The sequence below is a fragment of the Dysidea avara genome, chromosome 8 (assembly GCF_963678975.1).
Source record: "Dysidea avara chromosome 8, odDysAvar1.4, whole genome shotgun sequence".
Classification (NCBI taxonomy): Eukaryota; Metazoa; Porifera; class Demospongiae; order Dictyoceratida; family Dysideidae; genus Dysidea; species Dysidea avara.
This window is the reverse complement of record NC_089279.1, coordinates 33,081,845-33,096,797: the sequence shown is the minus strand read 5'-3', so window position 1 is coordinate 33,096,797 and position 14,953 is coordinate 33,081,845. Positions and strand designations below refer to the sequence as shown.

Below are 14,953 nucleotides of genomic sequence, written 5' to 3'. Positions count from 1 at the left end.
TTTATAATAATCACTGCTATATCATTGTATATCATTGCAGGTAAACCGCACAGAGAATCAACAGTTGATAGTTATTACGGAAAGACTTGGCATACTGTTAGCTAGTAACATCAATAGTACCATTGGAAATAACAGTATGAAATTTAAAGAAAAAAATTTAGGTACAAAAATAATTTTTTTTCTTGTGATGTGTGTATGTGGTTTTTTACCTAGCTTATTTGGTGTATTATTTATTTTGTTAGCTATTTCAGTTGAGAAGAGAAATGCATCTAACCTCGAAACTGTTAGTTACATTGGTGTGGAAAATGATGCTGCTATTATTATACCAGCAAGTGTAATTAAAGAAAGATCAGAAACATGTGGTAACTTAATTATTTGCTAAACGGCTATAATATTTTATTTATCAGGTGACAAAATGGTTCCAATTGCTCATATTGAATACACCAATATAGAGGACTATTTACCAAGGAATTTGTAAGTCATACTATATAGTATTCTTGAATTGTGTAATACATGCACCTTGTAACCAAATATATTTGCTTATTATTTAGGAGTATGCCAAACAAAGGAGTTCCAGTTAGTTCAGTGATTTCCAGTCAAGTTGGGAATTCCACCATGCCAATGTCTTCTGATGAACCAATTATTTTAATGTTACAACACAATGCTGTAAGTTACACTGATAAGATGTGCCATCTCACTTTATTTGTTTATTCACAGGAGAACATTACAGGAGCTAATATGAGTACTCTCAGATGTGTATTTTGGAATTTCACTTTAACACAAAATGGGTACGTATTCCTGCATGCATGTACATGCCTAAAAATGAATTGTGATGTCTCTCACAGTGTCACTGGTGGATGGGATACCAACAATGTAGTGGTTGTTGATGTAAATGATACCTTCATTACTTGTAATAGTACTCACTTGACCTCCTTTGCTGTACTAGTAGACGTAACTGGAGGAACAAGCAAACAGGTATGCACACAAAATTTTATATAATGATTCTATTTTATTTGCTGTGTGTGACAGAGCAAAGAGGAAGCAACTGCTCTAAAAATAGTGTCATACATTGGATGCAGTGTGTCCATAGTTTGCTCCGTGATAGCTATATGTTTACTGCTAATATACAGGTGTGAAATATAGTTTGTATTAATGGCTTACTAAAGTATACATACATACAGTTATTGCAATGATATTGGGTATGTATATAAACTACAGGAACACAATCTTAAAAGGAACTCATAATTTCACTCATCTCAATCTTGCAATTGCTCTCCTGTTGTCCTTGCTTGTGTTTGTTGGTGGAATTGAAAGTGGCACTTACAACAAAGTAAGCAATAAAAATTATTGTTGGTGTTTAGCTGTAATCATTTGACCACAGGTCGTGTGTACAGTTGTGGCTGCTCTCTTGCACTACTTATTTACTGCAGTATTCAGTTGGATGTTGTGTGAAGGAATCTTACTTTATGTATTTCTAGTTAAAGTGTTTAACTTGGGATTTTTCACAAAAAAGAAGCTGTATTTTATTTTCGGATGGGGTAAGTAACCCACACACACGCACACACAAGCATGCATGCACCACACATGCGCGCACACACACACACACACACACACACACACACACACACACACAATGGTTCTAGCTGCAATCTTCATTTTCAAAAGAATGATTATTGTGCATGAGTCAATTAATATACGTAGTGACTAGCTGGCCCACTCTCTTCATCAAATTGTTATCTGCTCAAATATTATGGTATGCTGTAAGAGTATTTCAATCATTTTATCAAATGACTGAATGGTAATGTAAAATTCAACCTGTATAAAGTGATTACATATATCAGCCATTTTCAACTGTTTCTCTTTCTGTTCCTGTCTCAACCAAGGAATTATTAACATGCAGTGTTTATATTTCTGAAGGTATTCCTGTACCAATTGTGGCTATTTCAGTTGGAATAGCTCATGATCACTATGGAACTGATGAATTGTAAGGAACAACGTACTGCTTAGCACAATGTAACAAGTTTCTCTTCTCTCTAGTTGCTGGATATCCACTGATGATGGAACTATTTGGGCATTTGCAGGACCTATGCTTCTTATTGTTACCGTAAGAACAAATTTAAGCATGAGAAAGCAAAACTGGTCATTTAAATGATTGAAACATTTTATGTATTGAAATTGTCTCAAGCTAATGCTAATGATGTTTTAATTGCCAAATTGGCTTGGTAAATGGCTAAAACAGTGAAGCCACAGTTTTCTGAATCTATGGAGAACATCAAATGAATACTCCATAACTCTGCAAAATTACAGAAAAACATTAATTTTCATGGTGTTCAAATACTCTAATAGAACACTCATTATTGTAATATATAGAGCAATCACATTAAAAGTTTGCTGATCAGAAGTTGAGATTTAAGAAAAATTGTATTGCACTGCTTACATATTTAGGACTAATTGTTATGCAACTATTCGCAATGGTAATTGTTACGTATGTATATTGAGCCGATACTCTCTTGCTTGTGTGTGTGTGTGTGTGTGTGTGTGTGTGTGTGTGTGTGTGTGTGTGTGTGTGTGTTTGTGTGTGTGTGTGTGTGTGTGTGTGTGTGTGTGTGTGAGTGTGTTTAACCAGGGTCTACTTCTTTGTATTCAGGTGAACACTGTTATCCTGTTCATGGTGTTTTATGTGTTATACAAGACCAAATCACAGAAAATGAGAGCTGATACAGCCAAAAGAATTGCTGTTGTAAAGTTAGTTATGTAAATGTACATTTGTAACTGGTTTGGAAAAACTCAGCTTCAACTCACAACAAAACATCGTCAGTAGATATGATGATCTCAAGTGATCATTGTATTGTAATGTCTAATGCTATGCTAATGAAAGTATTTGACTGTTTATTAACTGGTGTATAAGTTTCTGGTTCCAAAAATATGCCTGTTTTGAGCAACTTTTGTACATGTAGTAATATTGCACATGATAGCCAAAAATGACTGAAGGCAAAGATCCAGTTTTCAGTCTGCAAGACCCTTAATTGGAGCCCTCCTAAGCTTACTGCTAAACATCACTCCAAAAAAGCCATGGTCCTTGAATGGTACCAAACCTCTAATGAGTTTCATAGCATCTGAGAAAAGTCACAAACTTGTTACTTCTGAAGAAAGGACATAGAGTATAGTATATATGGTAGTTTATGAGGCCATCCAATTGTGATAAAAACACAAGTTTGATTATTTTTGTGTGTAGAAGCTGAGTTATGTATGTCAAATCCGTCTCCTTAGCTTGAAGTATTGATTGATTGTTTTGAGGAATTCTTTTGGTATATTCCTCTTTACTGTAGATTGAGCATTTTTCTTTGACTAACTGCTTTTGTACACTCTATAGGTCACTGCTTAAAGCAACTGTTGTACTGTTACCACTACTTGGACTGACTTGGGTATTTGGTTTGCTGGCAGTAAATAAAAATACTAGTGTATTTGCTTGGTTATTTACTGTACTGAATTCCTTACAGGTAATGTTATAACACATTACTGGAAATGTTACACATGTGTATTTAATAGGGGCTATTTCTTCTCAGTTTTCATGTAATCAGAAATGACAAGGTGTGAACATAAAATGACTGGATTTGTGAAAATGGGTCTTACACTGACAACCATATTACCAACTTTGACGATTCATAACTTCAGATTGGAAAAAGATATTGACTTCACATTTGGTCAGTATTGAGCACCAACATAGCTAAATGAATGGAGGTTTATATGTTTCTTGAACACTAAATTACGGTCTTCCAGAATTGGATGTGTGTGGTAGACCCCTTTTCACAAATCCAGTCACAAGTACATGATGCGCTAAATGACAAAAAAAACTGATTTTAAAGGTGAGAGCAAGGATCAAGAAAATATTTGGCTTCAAAGAACCAACTTCAACTGTTTTTACTGTAAGAACAATTACGTTATGGTCACAGAAGTAAAGTATGTGTTATTTTTAGGGTCGCAGTCCATATATGTCAAAGAAAGTGATTAGAGAAGGTACATATGGACACAGTCTACATGTCACATAGTTGTATTGTGCGTTGTAATTTAGTAACCTCAAAGAAAACTAGAAATCTAAGCAATGGAACAAACCAGTCACAGTCTGTAGATAAACCTGATTGCAATAATTTTTCTGAAAAAGAGTTTAGTCCACAGTCAGGCAGTGAACATCATGATGTTGATATCAAGGTTGAAGGTGGACAATATCATAATGGGAACATCAAGATTCAATGTACTGATGTTTAGAAGACCTACAATACTATGTCATATTTGTGCTATCATGATGTATATAGGATGTGTGTTATGTGAAATTTTTCACAGGTTCATTTCCACAATACTGTAAATATACCATATTTACTTGGGTTAAACACCGCAGTGTTTATTACTTCAGTTCCAAAATCCATTCAGGGACTATTCAAAAATCGACCAACATGCACTTGATGCTTGAAAATGATTAATGTTTAAGACCTTATTCTTGAAATCGAGTAAGTGTGGCATTAAACCAGGTGTAATATAGTTGATTATGTGAGATCTATGTACTTAGCAAGTTATACACATGCCCCTATATAATTATACCAACATTATTAATTCTAAAAGTAATAGTAGAACGGCATAGCTCACATATTATTGGTGATTTTAATTTTTTGATTGAAAAGGTTCAAACTTGGCACATGCAGATACTGTACTCAATCCCTTATTTTTGGGTTTAGTCACTTTAGTGCCAATGACTTTTGGTGACCTTTACAACCATTTTATATCGAAAATTTCTAATTTTTGTCTTTACCTTCCTGAGGCATTATTTACATTGTTAATGGTAACGTGGTACCAAAGTTAAACGTATTGGTCTAAGAAATTAATTAATTATTGTTTGTCAAAGCCATTTCTGATCTAAAGTTATGCTCTAATTTCACCTGCCCATACACCTAAACTATGCTGTATGGTTGGTTTTCACTATTGATAATTAATAGCTCTTGATGATATCAAGAGTCCATAAAAGATGATAAGTCCAATGCACCATTTGAATATGGCAAATATTTTAAGGCAGCCATGATTCTTTCTAGGCCAAGTATTTCCGTAGAAAATTCATGCTTTTTTGTTGCCATGGAAATCAAACCACAGGGCATAATTATTATACCAATTCACGTTGTCTATCTGTTATTGTAAACCTGTTATTTCCAGCCTGACATTGTAACCTTAACCTTTGTGACTGTTAGTATAAAATAAGCTGTAATAGTGTGTTGTACTCTCTTCTTCTGATGCTGAGTTATAATAAGAGTGATTCTAATAGTAGTTTGCTCAGTGGAGTATTACACATGTGCTTAAACTAACCTTCTTGCAGGGTTTGTGATCATAATGTGAGAATTGTATATTTTGTGTGAAAGTCATAAAACACTTTTCATATCAATATTATTATACTTCTAATATTAAAGTTCTTAATCTAAGAAACAATGTAATTTTTAGGGCAATAACTAAAAAACTGTACATCTCAAATGCATAGGTAAATTTATAGCTCTGCAATGGAATTACGTGCATGTGATCATGCTCCTTAATTTTACTAAACTTAAACTTTGAACTGATTGATTGACACGACATGGGAGGAACTGAACACTTGGTGATTTTTAGGTAATAGCAATTAGTAAGGGATTGTAAAATAGTTGTACGAATGTACATAACATAGCCTGCATTACCTCCACAATTTACTATCTACAGGCATGTGAAGTTAAAAATACAATAATTTTATATTCATTTTGTGTTGTTCCTAACTACTCCACTGAAGATCATTCAGCATACAAGTATATAACATTATCAGTTAGTGGTGGTGGAGACACCTTTATTTAAAAGGGGCTGGGGATCTAGCTTGGTGATACCATGGCCTAGTTGTAAGTCGAAGACAAAAAAAAAAAGAAAATGGTAAGTACCTGCTGACAATAGCTGCCCTCCACCAACTATATCTATTACTACATACATAGCTTGCTACACCGCTCCTCTGAAGAATGCTGTGACTGCTCTATTAGAGCATAATAAATGCTAGAACAGAGAAGTTGTATTCCACAGTAACGTATATATGCGAAAGATAAAACTGACAGATCATGAGTTATAGCTACATATATATATACATAGTTTTCAAGTTGGTCTTTACATATAGATTAGTTTAATTTGATTTTGTGCAAGTAAATTTTGCAAATCCTTGGTAAAATCCACATGTACATTGCATGTAATCTTGCATTCACTATTAGGTTATGTAGCTGTCTAACACTAGTAAGCTGTCAATCTCTTTTAGTATCCCCCTAGTTACATGAATCAAACCATATATATATATATATATTATATTCCTCAGGGGTAACACTTATGTACCTCCAAGTGTACATGTCACACTGAGGAATAGGATATACAGGACTATGTTGTTGTTACATTAGCTACCCATTTAGATTCTTTACCAGTTAGCTAGGTATAGTGACCAGGTGTGGTAATAAAATGGATGTTCCTTTTCAGAAGGCAAATCAGTCAATATTTCATAATTGATCTCTATTCCCTAGCAGAGCATTGTGATTATGGACAATTACATGATCAACAAAATAATGGTGAGAAACAGAATTAGGCCTGAGCCTATTATGCTTTTGAAATTGCCTATTATGCTTTTGAGTAATACTCCAAAATTTCCCCTATTATGCTCAAATTATGCCCAGTTATGTCCCATTATGCTCCAAATATGCCTATATAAAATTGTCTTGACTGCTCTATTAGAGTATCTAATGCATCTGTGAATGTTCTATTAGGATATTTCAACATGCGGTGACTGTTCTATTAGAGTATATCGATCTTTACTACTAATCTTCTCTTCAGAACGTAGCTGTAAATCTTATCTAATCAAAAACAGCCAAGCTGTAAAAAAAAGGTGCGGCCCCCAAAAAGGCCATGGTGAAAAAAGATGTGAAATCCAAGGTGGCGGCCAAGAAATGGCTGTGATGGTAGGTTAATGGTAAAAATTTTAATAACAACAATTCAGGTGAATTTTTGTGCCGCTTGGTCTTGGCACATAATTCACCTGAAATGTCGTTATTAAAATTTTTACCATTAACCTACCATCCATTACCAGAAATTTAGTACATTTTTTGGTCGTGTGCATTAGTGTAGACAACCTGTGTAAAATATTCATATAATACAATCTCTGATCGATAAGCACTGTGCCAAGAGGAGGAGTCTAGACTACACATAACCAGAGGAGATTGGACATGCTCTAAGCACCACCTACTGTGAATATATTGCCGTATTGTTTTATTTGGTATTTCACATGACCCTCAATACACAACTGAAAAACAATGGGGGTTGTTAGAGAGTACTTGGAATTTATTAAATTGAGGTTTGGTATATACAACTTCACCAGACTTGTCACGTATAATGTATTTATAACAGAACCATGATGCTTCATTGCATTATGCTGAGTTTGACATATTGTCCTTCTCAATAAAATTTTGTGTAATTTGTTTTAGAGACATTATTTTTTAAAGGTGTGTCCAACCACCTCTGACACATAACTGGTTAGAAAAACAATAATTTTTAGGTCAAATATGCCAGCATAATAAAAAGCATAATAGGCTGGAATACTATGCCAGCGTAATACTAGCATATTGGGTGGATATTTCAACTATGGAGCTTAATTCCATGAAAATATATAGAGCAGTCAGTGGAAAATGCAAACTGCACTGTACTAATACCTCTAATAGAACAGTCACTTTGCAGTCAGATACTCTAATAGAGCATTCACTGATTAAAATATTCCAAGACAATTTTAAGGAATGTTGTTGACCTAGGAGCATAATGCAAACATAACAGGAACTCTGAAGAGCACAATAGGTTTTAAAATTTGGGAAATTCCTGATAGCATTTTGAGTCAGGCCTATCTTTGTTGCTAATGGAATTCTATTATTTTTGGTGAAGGTTTTGTTGCTATAGCAACCTGGGTATTTTTATGCAAGATTTGGTAATCCAACTACGGATGCTTGTGCTGATGTCATTGCTCAGTTGGAGGGAGCAGAAGGAGGGACATTACTGACCACTTCAGGAATGGCAGCAATATCATTAGTGATGTTAACTTTCCTGAAATCTGGTGACCATCTGGTATAGATGTGTGTGTGTGTGTGTGTGTGTGTGTGTGTGTGTGTGTGTGTGTGTGTGTGTGTGTGTGTGTGTGTGTTGCAGCATAGCCAAGTGGCTAGAACACCGGCCTGATTATCTAAAGAGTCCAGGTTCAATGCCTGGTTGCTGTTGTTGTTGTTTCCTTGAATAAGAAATTTTATTCACATTGCTCCAGTCTACCAGCTATTAAATGGAGACCTGGTGGCCTGGTGTCAACTGCAGATGCAGCCCACCCAGCTGTAACATCAATGGGTACCTAATATTAACTGTGCCAACTGTCCATGTCTCACACAGTGGGTGAAGGTCCAGGTGGGGTTACGGGTGTCTACACTTTTGTCTATGAGGCATGGTACAGCCTTATGCAGATTACTAGCATAGTTTACTAACTGCCCAAGATATTGCTAGATATTGCTTCTTAGCATACGTCATCTCTGCTGAGCTGAGTGCTCTACTGGCATATTTAATTACAGTGCCCCATCCTGTGGAAAGGATTGCACCTAGAAACTGAGACATCTGTACTGAGGATTAATTTTTGCTGGGTAGTCCAAGGGGGAGGGAAGACTAAAGCCTAGCTGTGCTGACTCTTAGCACTGAGTAATGCACAGTTATCCCAGTGCTGGTTCACTGACCATTATTATTGTAACCAAAGGATTTTTTTGCTTTGATGTGCATGCACATGCGTGTGTGTGTATATGACCTTAGGTACTAACACATTCGCCCATGAGACTTGCTACAGCCTCCTGTAGAGTACTATCCCTGAGGATTTGTGTGTGTGCAAAGGTGGTTCAATATTTGGTTTAGCAATCTCAGGCTGTCTTGTGCAGTATGTGTAGTGTTTGTTTCTGTGTGCACATAATTATGTTGTAGTCGTGTACAGTGTATGTTAGCATGTTATATATCATATTGCACAATGAGTGTCTTCTGCTGTAGTCTGTACATTTAATGTATATCTACACGATATGTTATAAATATTACTCTAGTGGATTTGTATGATTAAAACTGCTCTTACAAGTTTGTGCACATTTGAAGATAAATTATGATCCCTCAGTTATCCAAACACCATTGTTCTGAACAAAGTATTAAAGTAATATTTTAAAACTAAATAGAGGTTTTCAATTACCCTAATAGAGTGCACACCAACATAGTAATGCTCTAACTGAACAATACGGTACCACTCAAATGCAACATCATCTTGTGCAAGTTCGAGCAATAAAAAACTTTCTTATTAAAGGGCGTGGCATCCACTTTGTTTGCGAGTATTCATCCTAAATGAACAGTATGAATACTCATGAGCAAAACAGGTGCCACAACCTTTAATTAGCACATTTTTGCTTACAAAGACAACATTGCATTCATATATTACAATTGAGGTATTTAGATAACAGGTCTGGATAATGGTATACAGTATATAATATTAGACTGAATAATAATTTACAAAGTGTCACTCTGTATTCACAGGTCTGTCAGTTTCCCATTTATGCTGGAGCTATTAAAGTAGTTGAGGATATACTAACAGGCAACAATATTGAAGTCACTTGGGTTGACAGCAATGAAAGTGTTGAAGCATTTGAAAAAACCATCAAGCCAAACACTAAGGTAGGGTGTCTGTTTAGCTGCACTAGTTCATTGAGCTGACACAATGATTATGATCAAGTACTCACATATGTAGCAGTAATAGCCATACCTAGCCATACTGTTCATGTCTGACTTTTTCCCTGACATTAAAGTGGGCTAAGAAGAAAATGGCTCATTGCAATCTTACCAATACTAAAAGCAAAATGCCACAATGTGTTTACTTAATAATTAGCAAGCTAGCTAGCTCTTAGGCAGTGGAAATGGGGACCATGGCTCCCTGTAACAAATTGAAGATCGAGATACTCTAATAGAGCAGTCAATCATTCTACAACAGCCCTGGAGCATGCCTCAGACCTCTTCAGAATGAAATCTATGTCTATGTGAACTACAATTGCCACTGTGAAATTTTTTTTTTCAAAGTTTGGCCCACTCCACTGCCTGATACATATGTGTGTGTTTAGATTGTCCACTATTAGATGGTGTATATTGAAACCCCCTGCAACCCCAAGATGTCAATTCCGGATCTGGAATCATTTGGCAAGTTAGCTGAACATCATCCTCAGTTAATAACTGTAGTTGATGGCACATTTGGATCAGTATATGTGCAGCAACCACTGAAATATGGAATACATATATCACTACACAGTTGGTAAGAACAACAGATGAAAGTTCTACTGTATTTAAATACTGTTTTTTAGCACAAAGTACACTGGTGGCCATTCTGATATAACAGCCGGATGCCTCTCATTTTGTAATAAGGAGTTATATAAGAATGCACACTGGTATTTGGTGCTATTAGGATCTAGTTTAGTAAGAACTGATGGTGTAATGATGAAGTGCTGTTTAGTGTTTGTTATCTGACAGTCGCCGTCTGATGCGTTCATACTTCATAGAAGTTTAAAGACACTTCCGATTAGAATGGAACGACATTCTTCAAATACATTAGCTATTGCAAGATTTCTAGAGAAACATCCAAAAGTAAGAGTAAAAAATTTTCACTTGATATCACATACTAGATTAAACAAATCATATTATATTTTTAAATTAGAGATGGGCAGTATTGCATTTTTGAGGAACAGTATGGTATTGAAAAAAATACTTCACTCACTAAAAGTTAGATACATTATGATTTGTACTTACATGCACCCACACCTGTGTTATTAGTATAGTTTTACGAATAAAATTACTACAAAATATGGTTAGAAGTACCCAATAGTAACAAACCAGCATAAAGCTGGTGAATATACTGCTACAGTTATACTTGCTTGTCTGCATCTGTGTGGGGCTTGTATTCATGTATGGCCACTCCCATATGGAACAGGCAGATATGTTACAGGCCGGTTACAGTAGGCCCTATTTCAAGCTGATGACAAGTCTGTATTTGAAACTACTATATAGCTGCCACATGTCTGCTGCAGCACGGAAATTAGGTCCGATACAGACTTGTTACAGAGCTGTAGAGTCACTACAGACTTTTAAAACATAATACACAAATTATGGCTTGTGCAAAGTATACACAACCATTGAGATAATACAGTATATAGGCAAATTTCAGTCCTACACAAAGAGCCCGTATGCTTGATTCTTTTCTTTTCAAAGAACTATCTGTAGAAAACAGATGGAATGTCTAAAGGTAGCACTAAAAGAACTATTACTGAGTAGGGAGTCATCCATGATGGTAGTACCAACATATCATACAGCAAAGTTATATTCACTATACATAGTTTAGGGTGTATCAATCAACGTTCTTCATTTGGGTGATATGTACATTCAATGTCACGTAGTATGTTATATTGTGTGACATTGTCTTGGCAAAACATGTACCATTCGTATCATTTTCAAACTTCCTTTAGCAGGTTACTAACATTTCAGCCTGATATGTAATTGAGAGGCTTTTCCAATAAACCTATCAAATTACAATTTTAACTGAAAAAGCATACACTTCATGTGTCAAAACCAAATGTTTAGCTTTCACGCATCTTAGTGTAAACTTCTGCAACTAAGCCCTATAATATCTAGAAAGATGTACAAGGATTTCAGTCTACCACGTTACTAGCTTACTAGTAAAGACAGCTTTGTCAAGGATTCTGCTATCCTGAGGAAAGCCAGAATTGCTCTACATAACTTTCTTTTTTGGGTATTCAACAGTTTACAATATTCATCTAAAAGACTAAATGAGTACCGTATCACTACAGAAACTACACACCCTATATCATTACAGTATCACTACACACCATACCATCCCACAGAGTTTTCACATGGTTTCAACAGGTAGTGTAAATTGGAGCCAACTCTGTGAATACTATATTATGTTGTTTAAAACAGATCTGTTGCAGATGCTTGAGAAATTACAGTGCTCTGTGGCAGGTCTGTAACAGGTCTGCCTGTTGTGTATGGGCTGCTAAACAACAACAAAAAACTTTAATTGCTGCATAAAAAAAATTGGTATTTCAGTATTGTAAAAAAACCAGTTTGGTATCCAAAAAGTACCTTTATTGTTAACTAAATACCTCCCAACTCTATGTACAAAATTGTAAGTGCTATCCCACTGTATAAAGGCCAAAGCTTGTATATACTGTTATACATTACAACTGTGCAGTGGTAACTTGATCCTTTATAGTGGGATTTTTAAAGGGAGATTTTTTCTGCAATTTTTGTGGATTAGTAGCTATCTACAAAAATTTTCCCCCTCAAAATTTTGGCATTATCTGAGTATTATATGCACAAAAGATCCTCAAGAAACAACAATAGTGGCAATCCATGAAAAATTTCCTCCTAAAAAAAATTCTCGCTATGTGGTAGACATGTACCAAAAGAGGGATCTGGAACCTTCTCTGCAACATCGCTGTTGGAACAAATATTTAGCTCACCTATAACAAATTATTTTTGTACTATGTACATGTGTCGGTGATCTATTTCTACCATTCACTTCACCTTGCAGGTAGAGGCAGTGTTCTACCCAGGACTTGAGTCTCATCCTCACCACACAATTGCCAAGAAACAAATGAAGCATTTCAGTGGAATGACATCATTTGAAGTAGTTGGAGGAAAGGAAGTTGGCAGTAAACTAGTAGAGGTGTGTAAGAATAAAATCATTGATATTACATAACTAGTTCACTGCATTAGATATTACTTAATGCAGGACATACTTTATACAATGAGGTGAATATGACCTATGGGATGAGGTCAAACAAAATCTACATCTTTGCTGTGTTTTGGGAACTATTTAATGTAGACATGATAATTATCATGAGGTGATCTCATACCTATAATGTTATTTGCATAAAGGTACATCCATTTATGGTTTGAAATACATGAATGTGTGTGGCCATGTAGTATCAGATGTGTTGTGGATGGTGGTAAGTGGCTTTTGAAGCCATCTAAGATTTGTTTTGCTGAATAGATCAATTACATGGGTATGTATGGAAGACTTTGCCTTATATCAGTATCATCAAGAGTTCATAATGGAGGTATCATGCTATCATGCTAGCTATGTTTATGGAGTTTGCAAGCTAACAATTCAATCACAAGTCATTTGTACTGTAGAATACTAAGTATCATATTCAATCAGTATTCAGGGGCGGATCCAGGAGCTAGCAAGGGGAGGGGCACAAACAGTGTAAGTTGTAGATGGTTGGGGAGAACCAGATTCTCTATTTCAGTGTTGCATTTTTGAAGCAGCAAATAATCATCTTTTAGTGGTATCTCACTGTTGATCTTTGCAACTTAGGCCTTTTCAGATGGTTGTGAAGTCTTTATAGCGGTTTAAAAGGCTCTGAATGTCTTAAACAGCAACACGATAATTATTTTTGGAGGCGCTTAATACGCACGAAGGTGCTGGGTGACTATTTTACAGTTAATAAGTTTGACTGGTTCACTTTGGTTTCGTAATACTAGAGAATGTGCATATTTTCATGAGTTGATAAACCGATTTTGGCCTGACAAAGTTTAGTAGTTATGGTATTTTAATCAGAAGTATGGCTGGCTCCTCCACAAGGAGGGGGGGCATTTGCCCCAAATGCCCCATCCTGGATCCGCCATTGGTATTCTGTTGAGAATATTAGCTTTGTTATTTATGACATGCAGGGTGTAAAGCTGATATCACTTGCTGTGTCACTAGGGGGTACAGGTAGCTTGATAGAGCACCCTGCCTTGATGACTAACTCTGGAGTGTTATTGGATGAGGAGGGAAGAAAAAAAGGTGGAATAACTGATGGGTTGATTAGACTGAGGTATGCATGTATATAACAGTCTGTAGCTACTCAGTGTTCAGGGACACATGTACTAGCACACACACGTGCACGCACACACACGTGCACGCACACACACGTGCACGCACACACACACACATGCATGCACATGCGCACAAAAGTGCACACATGAGTGTATCTGCATGCACACACACGTGCGTGCCACACACACACATGCACGCACACACACACATGCACACACGTGCACACACACACACACATGCACACACACACTAACGCACACACACGTGCACGCACGCACGCACGCACACACACACACACACACACACACACACACACACGTGCACCACACACAGAGGCTGCTTGAGTAATTGGATAATGCTATCTGTGAAGTAAATAAGTGTTCTACAAAAGTGTATAAACGTATTCATGACACATCCCATGTTCCAAACAATACTTCTTGGTCACTTTGAAATTCAGCTAACTAAATCATTATAGCAGCATCCCTTAACATGATATCTGATAGCATTAAAAACCTCATCACTTTCCCTAGTGACAGGTGATACTGTACATACAAACATTTTTGTGGTGAAAAACTTTCATACATTTCATAGATCACTCTTCAACTTTTCCTCCAAATCCAGCCATTATACAAATAATTAGCATTATGAGATTTTTCGTCCGAGTCACTCAACTACCAAAGTTTTCTACTTCAAAACTTTTACATACCACAATGCCTTTCTGGTGAAATTAATAATGTTATTGTACTCTATTCTATTTACCTCTTTGTCTTTCTCCTTTGTAGTGTTGGATTGGAGGATGTCAATGACTTGATCAATGACTTGACACAGGCAATGGAACAGCTTTAATGGGTATTTGTTCTGAACTCTGTAATGTTTTTCTTTTTAACAAAGGGTTTATGGCATGTCTAATTGTGTTAAAAGTGTTTGTGTAAAGTGCTAACTGTCTGACCACAACTCATTAGTGATTGAGACTTCTATTTCCCACTC

At 36.1% G+C, this 14,953-nt stretch overlaps 3 protein-coding genes across 6 annotated transcripts in view; all 3 read left to right on the top strand.

The window, feature by feature from the left end:
* LOC136265202 (uncharacterized) overlaps positions 1-4,364 on the top strand; it is a 45,424-nt gene extending 41,060 nt beyond the window's left edge. For all 4 annotated transcript variants that reach the window (XM_066060049.1, XM_066060047.1, XM_066060048.1 and 1 more), the window contains 17 exons: positions 41-161; positions 243-362; positions 408-474; positions 552-666; positions 718-788; positions 846-975; positions 1,030-1,130; positions 1,219-1,330; positions 1,382-1,538; positions 1,918-1,984; positions 2,038-2,104; positions 2,648-2,745; positions 3,374-3,500; positions 3,550-3,591; positions 3,867-3,926; positions 3,978-4,017; positions 4,073-4,364. In XM_066060049.1, coding sequence (XP_065916121.1) covers positions 41-161; positions 243-362; positions 408-474; positions 552-666; positions 718-788; positions 846-975; positions 1,030-1,130; positions 1,219-1,330; positions 1,382-1,538; positions 1,918-1,984; positions 2,038-2,104; positions 2,648-2,745; positions 3,374-3,500; positions 3,550-3,591; positions 3,867-3,926; positions 3,978-4,017; positions 4,073-4,266 — 1,689 coding nt within the window. In that variant the 3' untranslated portion in view covers positions 4,267-4,364. The remainder of the gene's footprint in view (positions 1-40; positions 162-242; positions 363-407; positions 475-551; positions 667-717; positions 789-845; positions 976-1,029; positions 1,131-1,218; positions 1,331-1,381; positions 1,539-1,917; positions 1,985-2,037; positions 2,105-2,647; positions 2,746-3,373; positions 3,501-3,549; positions 3,592-3,866; positions 3,927-3,977; positions 4,018-4,072) is intronic.
* Positions 4,365-6,572: 2,208 nt separating this feature from the next.
* On the top strand, positions 6,573-12,841 carry LOC136264954 (L-methionine gamma-lyase-like). The gene is made up of 7 exons (XM_066059718.1): positions 6,573-6,602; positions 7,975-8,139; positions 9,616-9,753; positions 10,209-10,381; positions 10,431-10,542; positions 10,597-10,710; positions 12,674-12,841. The coding sequence occupies exons 1-7, from the start codon at positions 6,573-6,575 to the stop codon at positions 12,839-12,841; spliced, it is 900 nt and encodes a 299-aa protein (XP_065915790.1).
* A 255-nt stretch (positions 12,842-13,096) lies between these two features.
* Positions 13,097-14,932, top strand: LOC136265216 (L-methionine gamma-lyase-like). Its single transcript, XM_066060078.1, has 3 exons — positions 13,097-13,202; positions 13,819-13,964; positions 14,749-14,932. Exons 1-3 carry the CDS (start codon positions 13,155-13,157, stop codon positions 14,810-14,812), a joined length of 258 nt encoding a protein of 85 aa, XP_065916150.1. The 5' UTR covers positions 13,097-13,154; the 3' UTR covers positions 14,813-14,932.
* The last annotated feature ends 21 nt before the right edge of the window (positions 14,933-14,953 follow it).